At 41.7% G+C, this 27,236-nt stretch overlaps 1 protein-coding gene and 1 non-coding gene across 3 annotated transcripts; one reads left to right on the top strand and one right to left on the bottom strand.

The window, feature by feature from the left end:
* Window positions 1–1,286: 1,286 nt before the first annotated feature.
* Window positions 1,287–1,358, bottom strand: trnaq-cug (transfer RNA glutamine (anticodon CUG)). Its single transcript has one exon. It is a non-coding gene; the product is annotated as a tRNA-Gln (tRNA).
* A 200-nt stretch (window positions 1,359–1,558) lies between these two features.
* LOC110516490 (ras-related protein Rab-11A) lies at window positions 1,559–19,496 on the top strand. 2 transcript variants are annotated; one of them, XR_016492411.1, is made up of 6 exons: window positions 1,559–1,742; window positions 2,641–2,836; window positions 9,809–10,002; window positions 10,223–10,303; window positions 10,412–14,495; window positions 14,534–19,496. XR_016492411.1 is itself a non-coding variant. In XM_036964502.2 (5 exons), exons 1-5 carry the CDS (start codon window positions 1,703–1,705, stop codon window positions 10,546–10,548), a joined length of 648 nt encoding a protein of 215 aa, XP_036820397.1. In that variant the 5' UTR covers window positions 1,559–1,702; the 3' UTR covers window positions 10,549–19,496. The 2 variants fall into 2 exon arrangements, 1 of the variants encoding a protein (XP_036820397.1); XM_036964502.2 differs by having other exon boundaries at window positions 10,412–19,496.
* Window positions 19,497–27,236: the final 7,740 nt, after the last annotated feature.

Raw genomic sequence — 27,236 nt, 5'->3', positions numbered from 1 at the left:
AGGCCATGGAAGAACTGGGAGATTTTCAGCTTCTAGGAATTGTGTACAGATCCTTGAGACATGGGGCCGTGCATTATCATGCTGAAACATGAGGTGATGGTGGCGGATGAATGGCACGACAATGGGCCTCAGGATCTGGTCACAGTATCTCTGTTGATTCAAATTGCCATCGATAAAATGCAATTGTGTTCGGCGTCCGTAGCTTATGCCTGCCCATACCATAACCCCACCAACCCCATGCAGCGCTCTGCTTACAACGTTGACATCAGCAAACCGCTCTCACACACAACGCCAAACACGTCTGCTCTCCGCCCGGTACAGTTGAAACTGGGATTCATCAGAGAAGAGCATACTTCTCCAGCATATGATATGTCACACCTGTCAGATGGATGGATTATTTTGGCAAAAGAGAAATGCTCACTAACAGGGATGTAAACAAATGTGTGAAGAAAAAATTGAGAGAAATACGCATTTTGTGCATATGGAACATTTCCGGGATCGTTCATTTCAGCTCATGTTTTACATTTTACATGTTGCGTTTATATTTTTCTTCAGTGTAGATAGCCTAGCCCTAGATCCTCTCATAATTATAATTCCCCCGTGGAGTTTAGTACTAGAAAGGTAGCCTAATCAGAACTATTCTGCCACCTAGTGGTAAATCACATTATTCTTAAAATCCAATATTTTATTTTATCATGGGTTTTTTATGTGGAGGTATACACTGAGTGTACAAAACATTGGTAGCACCGTCCTAATATTAAATTACACCCGTTTTTTTTGCCCTCGGAATAGCCCCAATTCGTCTGGCCATAGACTCTACAAGGTGTCGAAAGCGTTCCACAGGAATGCTGGCCCATGTTGACTCCAATGCTTTCCACAGTTGTGTCATGTTATCTGGATGTCCCTTGGGTGGTGGACCATTCTTGATTGAAATTGTCTTTATGTCCTTTGGGTGGTAGACACGGGAAACTGTTGAGTGTAAAAAAAAAAAAAACAGCTGCGTTGCGGTTCTTGACACACTCAAACCGGTGCAACTGGCATCTACTACCATAACATGTTGAAAAGCACTGAAACACATTCCATGTCTCGAGGCTTAAAAATCCTTATTTAACCTGTCTTCTCCTGGTGACATCGGAAAGGGTTCATAGCTTTGAACTGGATTTACCTGGTTAGTCATGGAATGAGCAGGTATTCGTGATGTTTTATACACGTAGTGTATTTTGATGGGCTTTCTCATGGCACCTCCCATCTGTGGATCTGCGCCGTTTCTAAAAGAATAAAAACATAGGTTCTACCGAGATTTGAACTCGGATCGCAGGATTCAGAGTCCTGAGTGCTAACCATTACACCATAGAACCCCGTGCTCCAACTTCTTTCATATTATGTATATAACTATTATCTATGTTATAAGAATACCCCTGCATTGTAGTGATTATTTTCTGTGGCGGACTACTACTTCACTGGTGCATTTTTATTTGAAGTGCCTGCAATTCATATCGTAGCAATGAATATCGGCCGTTGGTTTGCTTTTTTGTTGCTCCCCCTCCCATAGCTAGCCAACGTCACAACAAAATCCCGGAAGTGTCAGTCTGAAAACAGACCCGTCGCCGTTAGCTAGCTGAGTGTTTCAAAATCTATTTGCTAAATCGTCGCATTTTAAACAGTTTATACAAACGAAATACTCCTATTTATCTTTTAGAAAATGGGAACCAGAGATGATGAATACGATTATCTGTTTAAAGGTAACATTACAGCATGATCCTCGATATCAAAGCTAGCTAGGTAGCTAACGTTAGCTAGGCAGCTGTTTAGCTAACGTTAACAGTGAAACCTTTTAATTTGTGTCTGTGAAGTATGATATAGGTGTGTGAATAGCTCTGATACATTATTTGTTTTATAAACGAAAACTACATATTGATGATAAATTATAAACATAAATTGTGAAGCAGTTGGATTGCAACGTTAGGTACCCAAACGCCTAACGTTAATAGGTTAGCAGCTGTTTCTAAACAATGCTGACTTTTGTATGATTAAGTGAGGTCGGGGTGTTTCCCGAGATAGCTAGATAGCTAGATTGCTAGATTAGCTAGCCAGCTGGTTATTTTAGCTACATGCAACGAACATTGGTTATTATCTAGCTACATTCATCCGTAGATAAATAATGTGATGTTATAATCTCCCTTTCCTGTTTTTTTTTCTGTGCTGTTTAATCTAAATTTTTACATATGTCATGTGTTGTGGCTATCTGTTTTGTTGTTTTCTATTTCAAGTTGGTTTAACATAAAAAAGCGCATGAGACTAAGAATTAACGTTAGCTACACACCACTGTGGATGTTTGCCAGTGTCACTGCACAAGTGAATGGTGGTGGTCAGATATTTTATGTGATGGCATCTTGTAGCTAGCTACACGTGATGTAACTATGTTATATCCCCATGTAATTGCTACACATTGACCTTCTGGCAGGGGGGCCTGATTAATGCAGGAGCTTACATGGGTTGAAGCCCTGGGGGCCAAAACCGTAGGGGCCCTTGAGGCAGAGAAAAATTGAAGTGTGTGTGTGTGTAATCCAACCCTGACCTTTGGGGTCAATAAAGATTTTTATTGCATTGAATCCATCAGCCATTAATTTTGTGTTCCAGTGGTTCTGATAGGAGACTCGGGTGTGGGCAAGAGCAACCTGCTCTCTCGTTTCACCCGGAATGAGTTTAACCTGGAAAGTAAGAGCACCATTGGAGTGGAGTTTGCCACCCGCAGTATCCAGGTGGATGGGAAAACGGTGAAGGCTCAGATCTGGGACACGGCAGGACAGGAGCGCTACCGGGCTATCACCTCGGCGTGAGTATGCTGTAGGGTGAAGTTGCCCCTAGATGCTGATCTGGGGTCAGTTTATAATTTTTCCCACTAATGGTTAACGTTAGGATTGGGGAAGGTAAAGCTGATCCAGAGTTTACAATAGGAAGATTTGTCACTGGACAAGAGACCGGGAATAATTTTATTTATTGAACCTTTGAGAAATTTACCAGTCATCTATATGTAATATATTCCATTTAGCCGACTCCACTTAGTCATGTAATATATTCCATTTAGCAGACTCCACTTAGTCATGTAATATATTCCATTTAGCAGACTCCACTTACAGTCATGTAATATATTCCATTTAGCAGACTCCACTTACAGTCATGTAATATATTCCATTTAGCAGACTCCACTTACAGTCATGTAATATATTCCATTTAGCAGACTCCACTTACAGTCATGTAATATATTCCATTTAGCAGACTCCACTTACAGTCATGTAATATATTCCATTTAGCAGACTCCACTTACAGTCATGTAATATATTCCATTTAGCAGACTCCACTTAGTCATGTAATATATTCCATTTAGCAGACTCCACTTACAGTCATGTAATATATTCCATTTAGCAGAGTCCACTTACAGTCATGTAATATATTCCATTTAGCAGACTCCACTTACAGTCATGTAATATATTCCATTTAGCAGACTCCACTTACAGTCATGTAATATATTCCATTTAGCAGACTCCACTTACAGTCATCTAATATATTCCATTTAGCAGACTCCACTTACAGTCATGTAATATATTCCATTTAGCAGACTCCACTTACAGTCATGTAATATATTCCATTTAGCAGACTCCACTTAGTCATGTAATATATTCCATTTAGCAGACTCCACTTACAGTCATGTAATATATTCCATTTAGCAGACTCCACTTACAGTCATGTAATATATTCCATTTATCAGACTCCACTTACAGTCATGTAATATATTCCATTTAGCAGACTCCACTTAGTCATGTAATGTATTCCATTTAGCAGACTCCACTTACAGTCATGTAATATATTCCATTTAGCAGACTCCACTTACAGTCATGTAATATATTCCATTTATCAGACTCCACTTAGTCATGTAATATATTCCATTTAGCAGACTCTACTTAGTCATGTAATATATTCCATTTAGCAGACTCCACTTACAATCATGTAATATATTCCATTTAGCAGACTCCACTTAGTCATGTAATATATTCCATTTATCAGACTCCACTTACAGTCATGTAATATATTCCATTTAGCAGACTCCACTTAGTCATGTAATATATTCCATTTAGCAGACTCCACTTACAATCATGTAATATATTCCATTTAGCAGACTCCACTTACAGTCATGTAATATATTCCATTTAGCAGACTCCACTTACAGTCATGTAATATATTCCATTTAGCAGACTCCACTTACAATCATGTAATATATTCCATTTAGCAGACTCCACTTACAGTCATGTAATATATTCCATTTAGCAGACTCCACTTACAGTCATGTAATATATTCCATTTAGCAGACTCCACTTACAGTCATGTAATATATTCCATTTAGCAGACTCCACTTACAGTCATGTAATATATTCCATTTAGCAGACTCCACTTACAGTCATCTAATATATTCCATTTAGCAGACTCCACTTACAGTCATGTAATATATTCCATTTAGCAGACTCCACTTAGTCATGTAATATATTCCATTTAGCAGACTCCACTTACAGTCATCTAATATATTCCATTTAGCAGACTCCACACAGTCATGTAATATATTCCATTTAGCAGACTCCACTTACAGTCATGTAATATATTCCATTTAGCAGACTCCACTTACAGTCATGTAATATATTCCATTTAGCAGACTCCACTTACAGTCATGTAATATATTCCATTTAGCAGACTCCACTTACAGTCATGTAATATATTCCATTTAGCAGACTCCACACAGTCATGTAATATATTCCATTTAGCAGACTCCACTTACAGTCATCTAATATATTCCATTTAGCAGACTCCACTTAGTCATGTAATATATTCCATTTAGCAGACTCCACTTAGTCATGTAATATATTCCATTTAGCAGACTCCACTTAGTCATGTAATATATTCCATTTAGCAGACTCCACTTACAGTCATGTAATATATTCCATTTAGCAGACTCCACTTACAGTCATGTAATATATTCCATTTAGCAGACTCCACTTACAGTCATGTAATATATTCCATTTAGCAGACTCCACTTACAGTCATCTAATATATTCCATTTAGCAGACTCCACACAGTCATGTAATATATTCCATTTAGCAGACTCCACTTACAGTCATCTAATATATTCCATTTAGCAGACTCCACTTAGTCATGTAATATATTCCATTTAGCAGACTCCACTTAGTCATGTAATATATTCCATTTAGCAGACTCCACTTAGTCATGTAATATATTCCATTTAGCAGACTCCACTTAGTCATGTAATATATTCCATTTAGCAGACTCCACTTACAGTCATGTAATATATTCCATTTAGCAGACTCCACTTACAGTCATGTAATATATTCCATTTAGCAGACTCCACTTACAGTCATGTAATATATTCCATTTAGCAGACTCCACTTACAGTCATGTAATATATTCCATTTAGCAGACTCCACTTAGTCATGTAATATATTCCATTTAGCAGACTCCACTTAGTCATGTAATATATTCCATTTATCAGACTCCACACAGTCATGTAATATATTCCATTTAGCCGACTCCACTTACAGTCATGTAATATATTCCATTTAGCAGACTCCACTTACAGTCATGTAATATATTCCATTTAGCAGACTCCACTTAGTCATGTAATATATTCCATTTAGCAGACTCCACTTACAGTCATGTAATATATTCCATTTAGCAGACTCCACTTACAGTCATGTAATATATTCCATTTAGCAGACTCCACTTACAGTCATGTAATATATTCCATTTAGCAGACTCCACTTACAGTCATGTAATATATTCCATTTAGCAGACTCCACTTACAGTCATCTAATATATTCCATTTAGCAGACTCCACTTACAGTCATGTAATATATTCCATTTAGCAGACTCCACTTACAGTCATGTAATATATTCCATTTAGCAGACTCCACTTACAGTCATGTAATATATTCCATTTAGCAGACTCCACTTAGTCATGTAATATATTCTATTTAGCAGACTCCACTTAGTCATGTAATATATTCCATTTAGCAGACTCCACTTACAGTCATGTAATATATTCCATTTATCAGACTCCACTTACAGTCATGTAATATATTCCATTTAGCAGACTCCACTTAGTCATGTAATATATTCCATTTAGCAGACTCCACTTACAGTCATCTAATATATTCCATTTATCAGACTCCACTTACAGTCATGTAATATATTCCATTTAGCAGACTCCACTTACAGTCATGTAATATATTCCATTTAGCAGACTCCACTTACAGTCATGTAATATATTCCATTTAGCAGACTCCACTTACAATCATGTAATATATTCCATTTATCAGACTCCACTTACAGTCATGTAATATATTCCATTTAGCAGACTCCACTTACAGTCATCTAATATATTCCATTTAGCAGACTCCACTTACAGTCATGTAATATATTCCATTTAGCAGACTCCACTTACAGTCATGTAATATATTCCATTTAGCAGACTGCACTTACAGTCATGTAATATATTCCATTTAGCAGACTCCACTTACAGTCATGTAATATATTCCATTTAGCAGACTCCACTTACAGTCATCTAATATATTCCATTTAGCAGACTCCACTTACAGTCATGTAATATATTCCATTTAGCAGACTCCACTTACAGTCATGTAATATATTCCATTTAGCAGACTCCACTTAATCATCTAATATATTCCATTTAGCAGACTCCACTTACAGTCATGTAATATATTCCATTTAGCAGACTCCACTTACAGTCATGTAATATATTCCATTTATCAGACTCCACTTACAGTCATCTAATATATTCCATTTAGCAGACTCCACTTACAGTCATGTAATATATTCCATTTAGCAGACTCCACTTACAGTCATGTAATATATTCCATTTAGCAGACTCCACTTACAGTCATGTAATATATTCCATTTAGCAGACTCCACTTACAGTCATGTAATATATTCCATTTAGCAGACTCCACTTACAGTCATGTAATATATTCCATTTAGCAGACTCCACTTACAGTCATGTAATATATTCCATTTAGCAGACTCCACTTAGTCATGTAATATATTCCATTTAGCAGACTCCACTTACAGTCATGTAATATATTCCATTTAGCAGACTCCACTTACAGTCATGTAATATATTCCATTTAGCAGACTCCACTTAGTCATGTAATATATTCCATTTAGCAGACTCCACTTACAGTCATGTAATATATTCCATTTAGCAGACTCCACTTACAGTCATGTAATATATTCCATTTAGCAGACTCCACTTACAGTCATGTAATATATTCCATTTACATTTTACTTATGGGTGGTTCTGGGAATCGAACCCACGATCCTGGCATTGCCATGCTCTTCCAACGGAGTTACAAAGGACCGTCTGCATTGGGTGTGTAAGCCATTAGGCCGTCCGCCAATGCAGCCAGCGTCATCAATAAACGAGGGATGTTGGTCAAATGAGCCTCATTTACATATCCTTTAAAACAGCCTATAACTAATTACATAAGACTATTCCTTGTGTTTCAATGGTTCGCATATGCACAACTTCATAGCCTATTGTTTTATTGTTTTTTTTTTACTTTCCTAAAACAATAATTGTCAATTTCACAGTTCAGCTGTCTGAGATTTGAGCACTGAATGCATTAGGCCGTTGCATTAGGGCATTGCATGCATTAGAGCATTGCATGCATTCGAGCATTGCATTAGGGCATTGCATGCATTAGAGCATTGCATGCATTAGAGCATTGCATTAGGGCATTGCATGCATTAGAGCATTGCATGCATTCGAGCATTGCATTAGGGCATTGCATGCATTAGAGCATTGCATTAGGGCATTGCATGCATTAGAGCATTGCATGCATTCGAGCATTGCATTAGGGCATTGCATGCATTAGAGCATTGCATGCATTAGAGCATTGCATGCATTAGAGCATTGCATGCATTAGAGCATTGCATGCATTCGAGCATTGCATTAGGGCATTGCATGCATTATAGCATTGCATTAGGGCATTGCATACATTAGAGCATTGCATGCATTAGAGCATTGCATTAGGGCATTGCATGCATTAGAGCATTGCATGCATTAAAGCATTGCATTAGGGCATTGCATGCATTAGAGCATTGCATGCATTGGAGCATTGCATTAGGGCATTGCATGCGTTAGAGCATTGCATTAGGGCATTGCATTAGGGCATTGGGGCATTGCATTAGGCCATTGCATTAGGGCATTGCATGCATTAGAGCATTGCATTAGGGCATTGCATGCATTAGAGCATTGCATTAGGGCATTGGGGCATTGCATGCATTAGGGCGTTGCATGCATTAGGGCATTGCATTGGGGCATTGCATTAGGCCATTGGGGCATTGGGGCATTGCATTGGGGCATTGCATTAGGCCATTGGGGCATTGCATGCTGTCTATTTACCACCACAATCTGATACTGGCACTAAGACCACACTCAACCAGCTGTATAAAGCCATAATCTAGAGGTGGTGATTTAAATGAAGGAAAACTGAAATCAATTTGAACCATTTCTACCATCATGTGACCTGTGCAGCTGGAGGTGAAGAATCTCCACAGGACCTTCAGGAAGTATTCACACCCCTTGACTTGTTCCACATGTTGTTGTGTTACAGCCTGAATTTAAAATGGACGGTTTATAAGCGTGGAAATCGACCCTGCTGCAGGAGCTTGCTTTTACACAGTCGATAGCGCGCCGGACCTCGGGCTCGAAGGTCGAGGGTTCGAGACCTGCTCCCTGCTGTTTCATTACATTACAGGAACGCGCTCACCGGCCAAGCACACGCACTGTCGTGGATGCAAGGTCCAATCACTTCTGACACCAATGTAATGAAACAGCAAGGAGCAGGTCTCAAACCCTCGACTTTCGAGCCCGAGGTCCAGCGCGCTATCAACTGTGCCGCAAAAGCATGCTCGTGCAGCAGGGTCGATTTCCGACCCTGGGTTTATAATATATATATATATATATATATATATAAACATTTTTTAATAAAGATTCGCATTTTATTGTTAGATTATAGGAGTAACTCTGGTAGACCTAAAACATTCTTGCGCACCTCAAGTTCAACTGTCGGAGTTAGTTGGAGCGCCTGTGTTTACCAGCTTCATATCATAGGTTCTGCAGTATAGTAGGCTAGTAGGCTAATAACAGCTCATTTTGGTTTACAGAAAATGAGTTAGCCTGTGGTCTTATGAAGTTAGCCTACGGTCTTATGAAATTAGCCGGTGGTTTTATGAAGTTAGCCTAACTAAAACCATAGGCTAACTTCATAAAACCTGTAATCCCACTGAGACTCATTACTGTATCCTGTAATCCCACTGAGACTCATTACTGTATCATGTAATCCCACTGAGACTCATTACTGACTCATTACTGTACTGTCTGTCCTGTGATTAATGTATGTTTGGTGCTGTCGTGGAAGCAGGGAGGATATTTCAGTGTCAGTATGAACACAGTCGGGGACGTAAGGTATCGAGCGTCTCAGAGCAGGAGAGAGTTTAGCCTTTTGGATCATAATGAAGGAGATTTCATGGACAAACTGCTTCCTGGAGAAATGGAGAGGGAGGATAGAAGGTGTTTTACGTCAGAACTCTGAATAGAGTTGACCTAACGGTCGTCTTTCCAAGCTCTTTGTGCCCTGTTTCTAAAAGGGCTATAATGGTAAGCTGGCTTTTATTGATAAAATTGACCTCTTTGTCCACTGTTGATGATGTCATGGTGCAGGTACTACAGAGGCGCGGTGGGGGCCCTGCTGGTCTATGACATCGCCAAGCACCTGACCTATGAAAATGTGGAACGGTGGCTGAAAGAGCTGAGAGACCATGCAGACACCAACATCGTCATCATGCTGGTTGGCAACAAGAGTGACCTGCGTCACCTCCGGGCCGTGCCCACCGACGAGGCTCGGGCCTTCGCAGGTTAGAGATGCCTCGTCGTTTCTCAACAAGTCTCAGACACTGAAAAAGCTACATACATTTCTGGTTTTTGTTGTTGATGCTGGTTTCATTGATGATGCTGCAGTCTCACAAAAAATGTATGTTTTAATGTCACTTTTTATGCTTGCATTCATTCCTGTGGAATGTTTCAGAACGGGTACAGTCTCTAACTTATTTTCTGACGTTGTTTGTTTCCCTTCAGAGAAAAACGGTTTGTCTTTCCTTGAGACGTCAGCCCTGGATTCCACCAACGTTGAAACGGCTTTCCAGACCATTCTGACAGGTGTGTGTGTGTGTGGTCACACCTGTTGATGTGATCTGCTATCTTGGCAAGACAGACTGGATATGACCTAATCATCTCTCCCTCTCTTCTCCCTCTCCCCTCCATCAGAAATCTATCGAATCGTCTCTCAGAAGCAGATGTCAGAGCGTCAGGAGAGCGACATGTCTCCTAGCAACAATGTGGTCAACATCCAGGTGCAGCCCACTGAGAACAAACCAAAGATGCAGTGCTGTCAGAACATCTAGCCCCGCTCATGTTACCACTACACCTCTACCCCCTTATATACCCTGTACCCCCACCTCTACCCCCTCATATACCCTGTACCCCCACCTCTACTCCCTTATATACCCTGTACCCCCACCTCTACCCCCTTATATACCCTGTACCCCCACCTCCACCCCCTCATATACCCTGTACCCCCACCTCTACCCCCTAACCCCTCATATGCCCTGTACCCCCACCTCTACCCCCTAACCCCTCATATACCCTGTACCCCACCTCTAACCCCTCATATACCCTGTACCTCTACCCCCTAACCCCTCATATACCCTGTACCCCCACCTCTACCCCCTAACCCCTCATATACCATGTACCCCACCTCTACCCCTCATATACACCCATCTTGTTTTAGCTCGCCCGGTGCCCCGGGTGGAGATTCCACTTTAGAACCAATTAAATGGTCTCTCAGATGTGTGAGTTCGGCCCACCCGGCTCTCAGGGTGAGGTTAACCAGATGCACTCACTTACGCAGTCTCATAGGAGTAGTCCCCTCCTCCATTCTCCTCTCTCTCCCCACTCCCTCTCTCCTCCTCTCCCTCCCTCCTCCACAACATCTCCTCTCCCCACTCCCTCCCTCTCTCCTACACTCCCTCTTCCTCCCTCTCCTCCTCTCCCTCCCTCCCTCTCTCCTCCCCTCCCTCCCTCCCTCCCTCTCTCCTCCCCTCCCTCCCTCCGTCCCTCCTCCTCTCCTCCCCCCCTCCCCCTCTCCTCCCCTCCCTCCCTCCATCCCTCCTCCACTCCCTCTTCCTCCCTCTCTCCTCCTCTCCCTCCCTCCTCAACTCCCTCTTCCTCCCTCTCTCCTCCTTTCCCTCCCTCCCTCCTCCTCTCCCTCCCTACTGATCATGATCTGAGAAGCCTAGTCAGTGTCTGGAGTCGTGTTCCCCAGCGGAGCCTTTTCAGACAGGAAGTCATTTATATTTCTCACCTAGATGTAATACTGTTGATGCGCTGACATGTCTTAATATATTCATCTGATTTTTTTTATCTTCTTCATTTTCTTCAATTTATGACTTTTCCATTTTGTGTGTTCCTCAATTATTATTTTTTACCTGTGTTTTTTATTAATGTTTTTTTTGTTGTCTTCAAATATTGTATCATATTTCCTACTAATGTGTATGTATTTAAAGCACACTGAGAATGCTCTGATGTGTATCTGTCTACGACCCCCCTCCTCCCATCAGTTAGCCTCGCTCCCTCCCTCTCTCTTTAGTATAATGTCATGTTTGACAACGGTAGGTTTCTCCAAACACGTGGATGTATTTAAGCACAGTGTACTAGATAGAATGTATGCTCCCTTGGTCCCTGTCGATAGGTGGAGTTTGACAACGGATCTGATTGCTGTAAATAGCTTAAGTGAAGACTTGTGGCATTAGATCTGTTTGCAGATGGCTTCAACTATGCCAATGGACAGACAGGGCAGGCATCAAAGTACCTAACACGTAGAGGAACAACAGCTTTGTAAAAAAAAAAAAAACACTTTTTATACGTGTCCCAAATGGAACCCCATATATAGTGCACTACTTGTGACCAGGGCCCATAGGGATCCATTTGGGACACAGTATTCGTCACTTTGTTTACAGTCAGTCTGTGGCAGGTTAGCTTAGCATGTTGTGATGATGATGATGATGATGATGATTTCACTTCATGGCACCGCTTTGCTGCCTCGCATGTTTTTTTATCTTGGTTTAAATGATGACTGAGTTATCAGAACTCTCTGACTGAGTTATCAGAACTCTCTGACTGAGTTATCAGAACTCTCTGACTGAGTTATCAGAACTCTCTGACTGAGTTATCAGAACTCTCTGACTGAGTTATCAGAACTCTCTGACTGAGTTATCAGTACTCTCTGACTGAGTTATCAGTACTCTCTGACTGAGTTATCAGAACTCTCTGACTGAGTTATCAGAACTCTCTGACTGAGTTATCAGAACTCTCTGACTGAGTTATCAGAACTCTCTGACTGAGTTATCAGAACTCTCTGACTGAGTTATCAGAACTCTCTGACTGAATTTATCACTGAGTTATCGTAACTCTCTGACTGAATGTGGAACACTACCATTGCCCAGAACATGCAGTTGGCTGGACGGTGACCGTGGTGAAATAATATAGAAGTTTATCCATTCAACATTTCTGAACTCTCTTGGATAAATTGAGCGTACATAGTTACAGACGTCTTTAAAAACACCGTCGGAGATGTCTGTAACAGGAAGTGACTAGCATTATAGTCAGTCAGGGAGGTCATTCCATTTCAATTCAGAAAATAAACCATCATTCCAATTGCACATTTTCCTCATTGGGGAAAAAACATGGGAGAGAATAGTGTATTTCTGTTTTACTTTGTGAATGGACTGGAATTGAAAGAGCATTAGTTAGTCAAATTACACATTAAGTTCTTATTTTCAACATGTTCAAACTACAGAATGATGATGCCTGTCGCTGTAGTGTTCTGGCCAAACCAACTTTAAATCAAGTCAAATCAAATTGTATTTGTCACATACACATGTATAGGAGATGTTATTGCGGTTGTAGTGACATGCTTGTGCAACAGTGCAATAATATCGAACGATACACACAATTTTAAAAGTAAAAGAATGGAATTAAGGAATATACAAGTATTAGGATGAGCAACGTCAGAGTGGCATTGACTAAAATACAGTAGAATAGAATACAGTATATACATATGAGATGAGTAAAAAGCATAAAATATGTAAACAACATTAAACATTATAAAATATGTAAACAACATATAGACTAACCAACACATTCTAGGTATTTCTCTTCAAGGAATAACTTCTCTTGAATATGCATGTATGCATCCAGTGTAAATGTGATGCTATACTATATTCTATGCAGCCCACAGTCAGATACCAGAGAATATTAATTGACTTATTTTATTTGATGAAATCTCAAACTGTGAAAAGAATAAATAATATGAAATGAATTGCTGACAAGGTGACGATTCAATAGGAATCATGGTGGTCATCTAGTCTTGTACTGCTGGTCTAGGAATCATGGTGGTCATCTAGTCTTGTACTGCTGGTCTAGGAATCATGGTGGTCATCTAGTCTTGTACTGCTGGTCTAGGAATCATGGTGGTCATCTAGTCTTGTACTGCTGGTCTAGGAATCATGGTGGTCATCTAGTCTTGTACTGCTGGTCTAGGAATCATGGTGGTCATCTAGTCTTGTACTGCTGGTCTAGGAATCATGGTGGTCATCTAGTCTTGTACTGCTGGTCTAGGGAATCATGGTGGTCATCTAGTCTTGTACTGCTGGTCTAGGAATCATGGTGGTCATCTAGTCTTGTACTGCTGGTCTAGGAATCATGGTGGTCATCTAGTCTTGTACTGCTGGTCTAGGAATCATGGTGGTCATCTAGTCTTGTACTGGTGGTCTATGAATCATGGTGGTCATCTAGTCTTGTACTGCTGGTCTAGGAATCATGGTGGTCATATAGTCTTGTACTGCTGGTCTAGGAATCATGGTGGTCATATAGTCTTGTACTGCTGGTCTAGGAATCATGGTGGTCATCTAGTCTTGTACTGCTGGTCTAGGGAATCATGGTGGTCATCTAGTCTTGTACTGCTGGTCTAGGAATCATGGTGGTCATCTAGTCTTGTACTGCTGGTCTAGGAATCATGGTGGTCATCTAGTCTTGTACTGCTGGTCTAGGAATCATGGTGGTCATCTAGTCTTGTACTGCTGGTCTCCTTATGACACGTGTTCATAATCAGAATGTCTATCAGTTTGCATTCATGTCAAGAAGCATCTGTTAGTAAAACATCATTTTTTAAAAATACATAGATTGGATCTTTGTCCCAAATGTCACCCTATTCCCTATTAGTTCACTACCGTTGACCAGGCCCATAGGGCTTTTGTGAAAAGTAGTGCACTACATAGGGAATAGGGCTCTGGTCTATAGTAGTACCACTATATAGGGAATATGGCTCAGGTCTATAGTAGTACCACTATATAGGGAATAGGGCTCTGGTCTATAGTAGTACCACTATATAGGGAATAGGGCTCTGGTCTAAAGTTGTGCACTAGATAGGGAATAGGAAGACACATCCATATACTGGGTCACATTATTTAGGTTAGCTGCTGTTGACTCTCAGTGCCTCCCTCTACCACTCATTAAAATCCAATAACTCTACTAACCACCTCTACACCCATCTAACATAGAACGTTCCTACTGGTCAACTAACCACCTCTACTCTCATCTACCATAGAACGTTCCTACTGGTCAACTAACCACCTCCACTCCCATCTACCATAGAATGTTCCTACCAACCATCTCTACTACCATCTACCATAGAACGTTCCTACTAACCATCTCTACTACCATCTACCATAGAACGTTCCTACTAACCACCTCTACTACCATCTACCATAGAACGTTCCTACTAACCACCTCTACTCCCATCCACCATAGAACGTTCCTACTGGTCAACTAACCACCTCTACACCCATCTACCATAGAATGTTCCTACTGGCCAACTAACCACCTCTACTCCCATCTACCATAGAACGTTCCTACTGGCCAACTAACCACCTCTACTCCCATCTACCATAGAACGTTCCTACTGGCCAACTAACCACCTCTACTCCCATCTAACATAGAACGTTCCTACTGGTCAACTAACCACCTCTACTCCCATCTACCATAGAACGTTCCTACTAACCACCTCTACTCCCATCTACCATAGAACGTTCCTACTAACCACCTCTACTCCCATCAACCATAGAACGTTCCTACTAACCACCTCTACTACCATCTACCATAGAACGTTCCTACTAACCACCTCTACTCCCATCCACCATAGAACGTTCCTACTGGTCAACTAACCACCTCTACACCCATCTACCATAGAACGTTCCTACTGGCCAACTAACCACCTCTACTCCCATCAACCATAGAACGTTCCTACTGGTCAACTAACCACCTCTACTCCCATCTACCATAGAACGTTCCTACTGGCCAACTAACCACCTCTACTCCCATCTACCATAGAACGTTCCTACTAACCACCTCTACTCCCATCCACCATAGAACGTTCCTACTGGTCAACTAACCACCTCTACTCCCATCTACCATAGAACGTTCCTACTGGCCAACTAACCACCTCTACTCCCATCTACCATAGAACGTTCCTACTAACCACCTCTACTCCCATCTACCATAGAACGTTCCTACTAACCACCTCTACACCCATCTAACATAGAATGTTCCTACTGGCCAACTAACCACCTCTACTCCCATCTACCATAGAACGTTCCTACTGGTCAACTAACAACCTCTACTCCCATCTACCATAGAACGTTCCTACTAACCACCTCTACTACCATCTACCATAGAACGTTCCTACTAACCACCTCTACTCCCATCTACCATAGAACGTTCCTACTAACCACCTCTACTCCCATCTACCATAGAACGTTCCTACTGGTCAACTAACAACCTCTACTCCCATCTACCATAGAACGTTCCTACTAACCACCTCTACTCCCATCTACCATAGAACGTTCCTACTAACCACCTCTACTCCCATCTACCATAGAACGTTCCTACTAACCACCTCTACTCCCATCTACCATAGAACGTTCCTACTAACCACCTCTACTCCCATCTACCATAGAACGTTCCTACTGGTCAACTAACCACCTCTACTCCCATCCACCATAGAACGTTCCTGCTGGTCAACTAACCACCTCTACTCCCATCCACCATAGAACGTTCCTACTGGCCAACTAACCACCTCTACACCCATCTAACATAGAACGTTCCTACTGGTCAACTAACCACCTCTACTCCCATCTACCATAGAACGTTCCTACTGGTCAACTAACCACCTCTACTCCCATCCACCATAGAACGTTCCTACTGGCCAACTAACCACCTCTACACCCATCTAACATAGAACGTTCCTACTGGTCAACTAACCACCTCTACTCCCATCTACCATAGAACGTTCCTACTGGTCAACTAACCACCTCTACTCCCATCTACCATAGAACGTTCCTACTAACCACCTCTACTCCCATCTACCATAGAACGTTCCTACTGGTCAACTAACCACCTCTACTCCCATCTACCATAGAACGTTCCTACTAACCACCTCTACTCCCATCTACCATAGAACGTTCCTACTGGCCACCTCTACTCCCATCCACCATAGAACGTTCCTAATAACCACCTCTACTCCCATCTACCATAGAACGTTCCTACTGGTCAACTAACCACCTCTACTCCCATCTACCATAGAACGTTCCTACTAACCACCTCTACTCCCATCTACCATAGAACGTTCCTACTGGCCACCTCTACTCCCATCCACCATAGAACGTTCCTAATAACCACCTCTACTCCCATCCACCATAGAACGTTCCTACTAACCACCTCTACTCCCATCCACCATAGAACGTTCCTACTGGCCAACTAACCACCTCTACTCCCATCTACCATAGAACGTTCCTACTGGTCAACTAACCACCTCTACTCCCATCTACCATAGAACGTTCCTACTGGTCAACTAACCACCTCTACTCCCATCTACCATAGAACGTTCCTACTAACCACCTCTACTCCCATCTACCATAGAACGTTCCTACTGGTCAACTAACCACCTCTACACCCATCTACCATAGAACGTTCCTACTGGTCAACTAACCACCTCTACTCCCATCTACCATAGAACGTTCCTACTGGTCAACTAACCACCTCTACACCCATCTACCATAGAACGTTCCTACTGGCCAACTAACCACCTCTACTCCCATCTAACATAGAACGTTCCTACTAACCACCTCTACTCCCATCTACCATAGAACGTTCCTACTGGCCAACCACCCTCTATATAGCTCCAGCTATCACCAGACAGACCTGGATCAAATACTTCTAAATACTTGAGCTGATTCTGTTTGCCTTGTTCAATGACACCAACAGAATAGTCCCAAAAGTGCAAACCCACCAAGCTGAATCACGCGCACCTCAAAATACTTGGAAATACCTTTTAAAATTATTTCCCCAGTCTTTTCTCAAATATGAAGTATTTAAAAGTATTTTTAGACACAGTTATGTACTTTTTTGGCCAGATCTGGTTTTGGCTCTTATCACGTTGTCCAGTGTTATCACAGTCCGTCACATTAAAGCCTGTTGACACCAAGCTGCCTCTTACTTCAACACAGTGCATGGCTTTCTACTTCATTCATATAGTCCCAACCAAAATGATGATTATGCCTTACTAGGTCGTTGCTAGGTCATTATTATTATTATTATTATTAGTAGTAGATATCTGTTCTGCTGAGGTCTGCTTGTTCCATATTAACGCCTTCATGTATATCCTCTCTCTCTCTATAAGCCACCTGCTTTAGGCAGAGGAACAGTGATGTGTGTAAATGTTGAGGCTCCCAGATCTGTCTCTAATGTAGTGATATTACTATAGCCTGGTCCCAGATCTGTCTCTAATGTAGTGATATTACTATAGCCTGGTCTCAGATCTGTCTCTAATGTAGTGATATTACTATAGCCTGGTCCCAGATCTGTCTCTAATGTAGTGATATTACTGTAGCCTGGTCTCAGGTCTGCCTCTAATGTAGTGATATTACTATATAACCATGTTGTACATGACAGTTCCATATGGAGTTGGGAAGAGAGCACAAACAGACTGGCACCCAGGCTAATATTACTACCACCAGAAATAGAGCTAAAATGACATTCCTGATGGCACTAATGTCACTACATATCCTGTGGGTAGGATGGGTAGGATGGGCGGGATGTTTACGTACAATACCGATGCCAGGGTTGGGGTGAATTCCATTTAAATTCCAGTCAATTCTGGAAGTTTGAATTTATCTTTTCAATGAAAACATTTTTTTGTGATTTTTTAAAAACTTTTTACGAATTGAAATGGAATTTGACGCCGACCCTGGCGCGCGCGTCCGAGAGGCAGGAAACTGACGTGGTTGGCTTACAATCGTAGGATTATAGGACAACGTGTAAACTATATTTAGTCTCAAAAATGTTTATTGAAAAAACCATAAATCAGTTTACATCATCGTTGTAACGTTGCCAGGTAACCCATCGATTGTTCCACTGCTCCATCACTGATGTAGGACGGAGTTTCCTGCTAAGTCACGTTACTAATATTTCAGAGTTAGCCTGGTTAAACCAGACTCGAGTGCTGCGCTCACCATCTGAAACAACAGTGAAAATGTAGCTAAATCAGTTGTGATTCCAGGCTAATTCAGTGTGTTCTGTTGAACTCCTACCGTAGCTGTACCTGTGTGTGATGGTGGTATTGTAACCATGGAAATATAGCGCTTGAGGCCCCGTGTGTGTGTGTGTGCGTGTGTATAGAAGCAAAGGTAGGTAGGTAGCTGTTGAGTGTGCGAGTCCGTCTGACAGTACCAATGGCGTTATCTAACAGACGGTACTGTCAGCCTGTCAACGCACAACTAGGGCACCATATTCCCTATCTAGTGCCCTACTGTTGACCAGGGCCCATAGGGATCTGGTGAAAAGTAGTGCACTATATAGGATACCATTTCGGACTAGCAGTCTATGGAAGTGTAGAGAAGTGATTATTTTTTGTCCTCGTTTGAAAATTGATTTCAAGCCTTTTCATATACCTCCATTGTTTTTTTTTGATGAACTGTGTTTTTGGTTCATGATTGTTGTTGAACTATAATGAAACGCTGTCACTATAACTGATTGTAATTCCATTGTAAAACATTTGAAAAGTCAAACGATGTAATTTCAATGCATTTGGAGGATTATGTGTGGGGGGGGACGGGGGGGGGGGAAGGTGTAGTCAAAACGGACGGTTTTATGTTTTGTACAGATTGATCAATTGTATAATTGTGTTTTTGTTTAATCTTAAGTTATCAATTCATCTTAATAAAACGCACCATAAACATTTCAACTCTCTTAGTTGGTATTTACATACAAAGGCCGAATAACATTTAATTTGGTAACAAATTATCTGACCATATTTTCTGTCAAGGAATACATGGCGAGCAGCACGGTTACACTGAAATTCCAATTCTCTTCAATGCTTTTCATTTAGGAAAATGTGAAATTGGAAAAAAAAAAATAGCAGCGAGCAGCAATGAACGGGGTTCACAGGATGACAGAAAGGACACCAGATCAGTTGGATAACAAAGCAGGCACTCTATCATGTAGGAACTACCTTCCTTTATGTGCCATCCAGTGAAAGCATTACTGTGGTTATCTCAATACCAAAAGGGTGATGCAAGTGAAGTTTAGTCTAGTAATGTAGGTTGGTTATTTTGAATGAAGCAGGTAATCATTCTTAAAGCCATTCCTTCATGTATTGAGTGTTATATATGCCGACTGGGCAAGCCACATAAAATATGTGATAATACAGAAATACTAATCAAGATATGTCATATTGTTAACCTTCATAATTTAAATCTAACATGCATTTGCATGAAACAAAGTCCACTTGATCAATAGGTATTACTCTAGATCCTATGGTGCCACTGGTGCCAATAACATCTATAGTGGTGCCAATGACATCTATAGTGGTGCCAATGACATCTATAGTGGTGCCAACTGGTCTGCCATCTAAGGTTGCAGTGACTTTATATTCACACAGCTTCTGAGGACATATACATTAGGTTTACATACCAAATGTCATGGCCCCTTGTCCATTAGGTTCAATTCGTATAACCCTGGTGTGATACGCTATACCACTGGTGTGATACACCGTGTCTGTCCATCTAGTGGTATAGTGTGTCTGTCCATCTAGTGGTATAGTGTGTCTGTCCATCTAGTGGTATAGTCTGTCCATCTACTGGTATAGTGTGTCTGTCCATCTACTGGTATAGTGTGTCTATCCATCTACTGGTATAGTGTGTCTGTCCATCTAGTGGTATAGTGTGTCTGTCCATCTACTGGTATAGTGTGTCTGTCCATCTAGTGGTATAGTGTGTCCATCTACTGGTATAGTGTGTCTGTCCATCTAGTGGTATAGTGTGTCCATCTACTGGTATAGTGTGTCTGTCCATCTAGTGGTATAGTGTGTCTGTCCATCTAGTGGTATAGTGTGTCTGTCCATCTAGTGGTATAGTGTGTCTGTCCATTTACTGGTATAGTGTGTCTGTCCATCTAGTGGTATAGTGTGTCTATCCATCTACTGGTATAGTGTGTCCATTTACTGGTATAGTGTGTCTGTCCATTTACTGGTATAGTGTGTCTGTCCATCTACTGGTATAGTGTGTCTGTCCATCTAGTGGTATAGTGTGTCTGTCCATCTACTGGTATAGTGTGTCTGTCCATCTAGTGGTATAGTGTGTCTGTCCATCTAGTGGTATAGTGTGTCTGTCCATCTAGTGGTATAGTGTGTCTGTCCATCTACTGGTATAGTGTGTCTGTCCATCTAGTGGTATAGTGTGTCCATCTACTGGTATAGTCTATCCATCTACTGGTATAGTGTGTCTGTCCATCTACTGGTATAGTGTGTCCATCTACTGGTATAGTGTGTCTGTCCATCTAGTGGTATAGTGTGTCTGTCCATCTAGTGGTATAGTGTGTCCATCTACTGGTATAGTGTGTCTGTCTATCTAGTGGTATAGTGTGTCTGTCCATCTAGTGGTATAGTGTGTCCATCTACTGGTATAGTGTGTCTGTCCATCTAGTGGTATAGTGTGTCCATCTACTGGTATAGTGTGTCTGTCCATCTAGTGGTATAGTGTGTCCATCTACTGGTATAGTGTGTCTGTCCATCTACTGGTATAGTGTGTCTGTCCATCTACTGGTATAGTGTGTCCATCTACTGGTATAGTGTGTCTGTCCATCTACTGGTATAGTGTGTCCATCTAGTGGTATAGTGTGTCTGTCCATCTACTGGTATAGTGTGTCCATCTAGTGGTATAGTGTGTCTGTCTACTGGTATAGTGTGTCTGTCCATCTACTGGTATAGTGTGTCCATCTACTGGTATAGTGTGTCCATCTAGTGGTATAGTGTGTCTGTCTACTGGTATAGTGTGTCTGTCCATCTAGTGGTATAGTGTGTCCATCTACTGGTATAGTGTCTGTCCATCTACTGGTATAGTGTGTCTGTCCATCTACTGGTATAGTGTGTCCATCTACTGGTATAGTGTGTCTATCCATCTACTGGTATAGTGTGTCCATCTAGTGGTATAGTGTGTCCATCTAGTGGTATAGTGTGTCTGTCCATCTAGTGGTATAGTGTGTCTGTCCATCTACTGGTATAGTGTGTCCATCTAGTGGTATAGTGTGTCCATCTAGTGGTATAGTGTGTCTGTCCATCTACTGGTATAGTGTGTCTATCCATCTACTGGTATAGTGTGTCTGTCCATCTAGTGGTATAGTGTGTCTGTCCATCTAGTGGTATAGTGTGTCTGTCCATCTACTGGTATAGTGTGTCTATCCATCTACTGGTATAGTGTGTCTGTCCATCTAGTGGTATAGTGTGTCTGTCCATCTACTGGTATAGTGTGTCTGTCCATCTAGTGGTATAGTGTGTCTATCCATCTACTGGTATAGTGTGTCTGTCCATCTAGTGGTATAGTGTGTCTGTCCATCTAGTGGTATAGTGTGTCTATCCATCTACTGGTATAGTGTGTCTGTCCATCTACTGGTATAGTGTGTCTGTCCATCTAGTGGTATAGTGTGTCCATCTAGTGGTATAGTGTGTCCATCTACTGGTATAGTGTGTCTGTCCATCTAGTGGTATAGTGTGTCTGTCCATCTAGTGGTATAGTGTGTCTATCCATCTACTGGTATAGTGTGTCTGTCCATCTACTGGTATAGTGTGTCTGTCCATCTAGTGGTATAGTGTGTCTATCCATCTACTGGTATAGTGTGTCTGTCCATCTAGTGGTATAGTGTGTCTGTCCATCTAGTGGTATAGTGTGTCTGTCCATCTAGTGGTATAGTGTGTCTGTCCATCTACTGGTATAGTGTGTCTGTCCATCTAGTGGTATAGTGTGTCTATCCATCTACTGGTATAGTGTGTCTGTCCATCTAGTGGTATAGTGTGTCCATCTACTGGTATAGTGTGTCTGTCCATCTAGTGGTATAGTGTGTCTATCTAGTGGTATAGTGTGTCCATCTACTGGTATAGTGTGTCCATCTAGTGGTATAGTGTGTCCATCTAGTGGTATAGTGTGTCCATCTACTGGTATAGTGTGTCTGTCCATCTAGTGGTATAGTGTGTCCATCTAGTGGTATAGTGTGTCCATCTACTGGTATAGTGTGTCTGTCCATCTAGTGGTATAGTGTGTCTATCTAGTGGTATAGTGTGTCCATCTACTGGTATAGTGTGTCCATCTAGTGGTATAGTGTGTCCATCTAGTGGTATAGTGTGTCTGTCCATCTACTGGTATAGTGTGTCCATCTAGTGGTATAGTGTGTCCATCTAGTGGTATAGTGTGTCCATCTACTGGTATAGTGTGTCTGTCCATCTACTGGTATAGTGTGTCTGTCCATCTAGTGGTATAGTGTGTCTGTCCATCTACTGGTATAGTGTGTCTGTCCATCTACTGGTATAGTGTGTCCATCTAGTGGTATAGTGTGTCCATCTACTGGTATAGTGTGTCTGTCCATCTAGTGGTATAGTCTGTCCATCTACTGATATAGTGTGTCTGTCCATCTAGTGGTATAGTCTGTCCATCTACTGGTATAGTGTGTCTGTCCATCTACTGGTATAGTGTGTCTGTCCATCTACTGGTATAGTGTGTCTGTCCATCTAGTGGTATAGTGTGTCCATCTAGTGGTATAGTGTGTCTGTCCATCTACTGGTATAGTGTGTCTGTCCATCTACTGGTATAGTGTGTCTGTCCATCTACTGGTATAGTGTGTCTGTCCATCTAGTGGTATAGTGTGTCCATCTAGTGGTATAGTGTGTCTGTCCATCTAGTGGTATAGTGTGTCTGTCCATCTACTGGTATAGTGTGTCTGTCCATCTACTGGTATAGTGTGTCCATCTACTGGTATAGTGTGTCTGTCCATCTACTGGTATAGTGTGTCCATCTACTGGTATAGTGTGTCTGTCCATCTACTGGTATAGTGTGTCTATCTACTGGTATAGTGTGTCCATCTACTGGTATAGTGTGTCTGTCCATCTAGTGGTATAGTGTGTCCATCTAGTGGTATAGTGTGTCTGTCCATCTACTGGTATAGTGTGTCTGTCCATCTACTGGTATAGTGTGTCCATCTACTGGTATAGTGTGTCTATCCATCTAGTGGTATAGTGTGTCCATCTACTGGTATAGTGTGTCTGTCCATCTACTGGTATAGTGTGTCTGTCCATCTACTGGTATAGTGTGTCTGTCCATTTACTGGTATAGTGTGTCTGTCCATCTACTGGTATAGTGTGTCCATCTACTGGTATAGTGTGTCTGTCCATCTACTGGTATAGTGTGTCTGTCCATCTAGTGGTATAGTCTGTCCATCTAGTGGTATAGTGTGTCCATCTAGTGGTATAGTGTGTCTGTCCATCTACTGGTATAGTGTGTCCATCTACTGGTATAGTGTGTCTGTCCATCTACTGGTATAGTGTGTCTATCCATCTACTGGTATAGTGTGTCTGTCCATCTAGTGGTATAGTGTGTCTGTCCATCTAGTGGTATAGTGTGTCTGTCCATCTACTGGTATAGTGTGTCTATCCATCTACTGGTATAGTGTGTCTGTCCATCTAGTGGTATAGTGTGTCTGTCCATCTACTGGTATAGTGTGTCTGTCCATCTAGTGGTATAGTGTGTCTATCCATCTACTGGTATAGTGTGTCTGTCCATCTAGTGGTATAGTGTGTCTGTCCATCTAGTGGTATAGTGTGTCTATCCATCTACTGGTATAGTGTGTCTGTCCATCTACTGGTATAGTGTGTCTGTCCATCTAGTGGTATAGTGTGTCCATCTAGTGGTATAGTGTGTCCATCTACTGGTATAGTGTGTCTGTCCATCTAGTGGTATAGTGTGTCTGTCCATCTAGTGGTATAGTGTGTTTATCCATCTACTGGTATAGTGTGTCTGTCCATCTACTGGTATAGTGTGTCTGTCCATCTAGTGGTATAGTGTGTCTATCCATCTACTGGTATAGTGTGTCTGTCCATCTAGTGGTATAGTGTGTCTGTCCATCTAGTGGTATAGTGTGTCTGTCCATCTAGTGGTATAGTGTGTCTGTCCATCTACTGGTATAGTGTGTCTGTCCATCTAGTGGTATAGTGTGTCTATCCATCTACTGGTATAGTGTGTCTGTCCATCTAGTGGTATAGTGTGTCTATCTAGTTGTATAGTGTGTCCATCTACTGGTATAGTGTGTCCATCTAGTGGTATAGTGTGTCCATCTAGTGGTATAGTGTGTCCATCTACTGGTATAGTGTGTCTGTCCATCTAGTGGTATAGTGTGTCCATCTAGTGGTATAGTGTGTCCATCTACTGGTATAGTGTGTCTGTCCATCTAGTGGTATAGTGTGTCTATCTAGTGGTATAGTGTGTCCATCTACTGGTATAGTGTGTCCATCTAGTGGTATAGTGTGTCCATCTAGTGGTATAGTGTGTCTGTCCATCTACTGGTATAGTGTGTCCATCTAGTGGTATAGTGTGTCCATCTAGTGGTATAGTGTGTCCATCTACTGGTATAGTGTGTCTGTCCATCTACTGGTATAGTGTGTCTGTCCATCTAGTGGTATAGTGTGTCTGTCCATCTACTGGTATAGTGTGTCTGTCCATCTACTGGTATAGTGTGTCCATCTAGTGGTATAGTGTGTCCATCTACTGGTATAGTGTGTCTGTCCATCTAGTGGTATAGTCTGTCCATCTACTGATATAGTGTGTCTGTCCATCTAGTGGTATAGTCTGTCCATCTACTGGTATAGTGTGTCTGTCCATCTACTGGTATAGTGTGTCTGTCCATCTACTGGTATAGTGTGTCTGTCCATCTAGTGGTATAGTGTGTCCATCTAGTGGTATAGTGTGTCTGTCCATCTACTGGTATAGTGTGTCTGTCCATCTACTGGTATAGTGTGTCTGTCCATCTACTGGTATAGTGTGTCTGTCCATCTAGTGGTATAGTGTGTCCATCTAGTGGTATAGTGTGTCTGTCCATCTAGTGGTATAGTGTGTCTGTCCATCTACTGGTATAGTGTGTCTGTCCATCTACTGGTATAGTGTGTCCATCTACTGGTATAGTGTGTCTGTCCATCTACTGGTATAGTGTGTCCATCTACTGGTATAGTGTGTCTGTCCATCTACTGGTATAGTGTGTCTATCTACTGGTATAGTGTGTCCATCTACTGGTATAGTGTGTCTGTCCATCTAGTGGTATAGTGTGTCCATCTAGTGGTATAGTGTGTCTGTCCATCTACTGGTATAGTGTGTCTGTCCATCTACTGGTATAGTGTGTCCATCTACTGGTATAGTGTGTCTATCCATCTAGTGGTATAGTGTGTCCATCTACTGGTATAGTGTGTCTGTCCATCTACTGGTATAGTGTGTCTGTCCATCTACTGGTATAGTGTGTCTGTCCATTTACTGGTATAGTGTGTCTGTCCATCTACTGGTATAGTGTGTCCATCTACTGGTATAGTGTGTCCATCTACTGGTATAGTGTGTCCATCTAGTGGTATAGTGTGTCTGTCCATCTACTGGTATAGTGTGTCTGTCCATCTACTGGTATAGTGTGTCCATCTACTGGTATAGTGTGTCCATCTAGTGGTATAGTGTGTCCATCTAGTGGTATAGTGTGTCTGTCCATCTAGTGGTATAGTGTGTCCATCTACTGGTATAGTGTGTCCATCTACTGGTATAGTGTGTCCATCTAGTGGTATAGTGTGTCTGTCCATCTACTGGTATAGTGTGTCTGTCCATCTACTGGTATAGTGTGTCTGTCCATCTAGTGGTATAGTGTGTCTGTCCATTTACTGGTATAGTGTGTCTGTCCATCTACTGGTATAGTGTGTCTGTCCATCTACTGGTATAGTGTGTCCATCTAGTGGTATAGTGTGTCTGTCCATCTAGTGGTATAGTGTGTCCATCTACTGGTATAGTGTGTCCATCTACTGGTATAGTGTGTCTGTCCATCTAGTGGTATAGTGTGTCTGTCCATCTACTGGTATAGTGTGTCTATCCATCTACTGGTATAGTGTGTCTGTCCATCTACTGGTATAGTGTGTCTGTCCATCTAGTGGTATAGTGTGTCTATCCATCTACTGGTATAGTGTGTCCATCTAGTGGTATAGTGTGTCTATCCATCTACTGGTATAGTGTGTCTGTCCATCTAGTGGTATAGTGTGTCCATCTACTGGTATAGTGTGTCCATCTACTGGTATAGTGTGTCTGTCCATCTAGTGGTATAGTGTGTCTGTCCATCTACTGGTATAGTGTGTCCATCTACTGGTATAGTGTGTCTATCCATCTAGTGGTATAGTGTGTCCATCTACTGGTATAGTGTGTCTGTCCATCTAGTGGTATAGTGTGTCCATCTACTGGTATAGTGTGTCTGTCCATCTAGTGGTATAGTGTGTCCATCTAGTGGTATAGTGTGTCCATCTACTGGTATAGTGTGTCTGTCCATCTAGTGGTATAGTGTGTCTGTCCATCTAGTGGTATAGTCTGTCCATCTAGTGGTATAGTGTGTCCATCTACTGGTATAGTGTGTCTGTCCATTT

This window comes from Oncorhynchus mykiss, chromosome 26 (genome assembly GCF_057628025.1).
Source record: "Oncorhynchus mykiss isolate SJ-2025 chromosome 26, ASM5762802v1, whole genome shotgun sequence".
NCBI classification, from domain to species: domain Eukaryota; kingdom Metazoa; phylum Chordata; class Actinopteri; order Salmoniformes; family Salmonidae; genus Oncorhynchus; species Oncorhynchus mykiss.
Note: the sequence above shows the minus strand (reverse complement) of the source record. Positions and strands in the feature narration are given on the sequence as shown.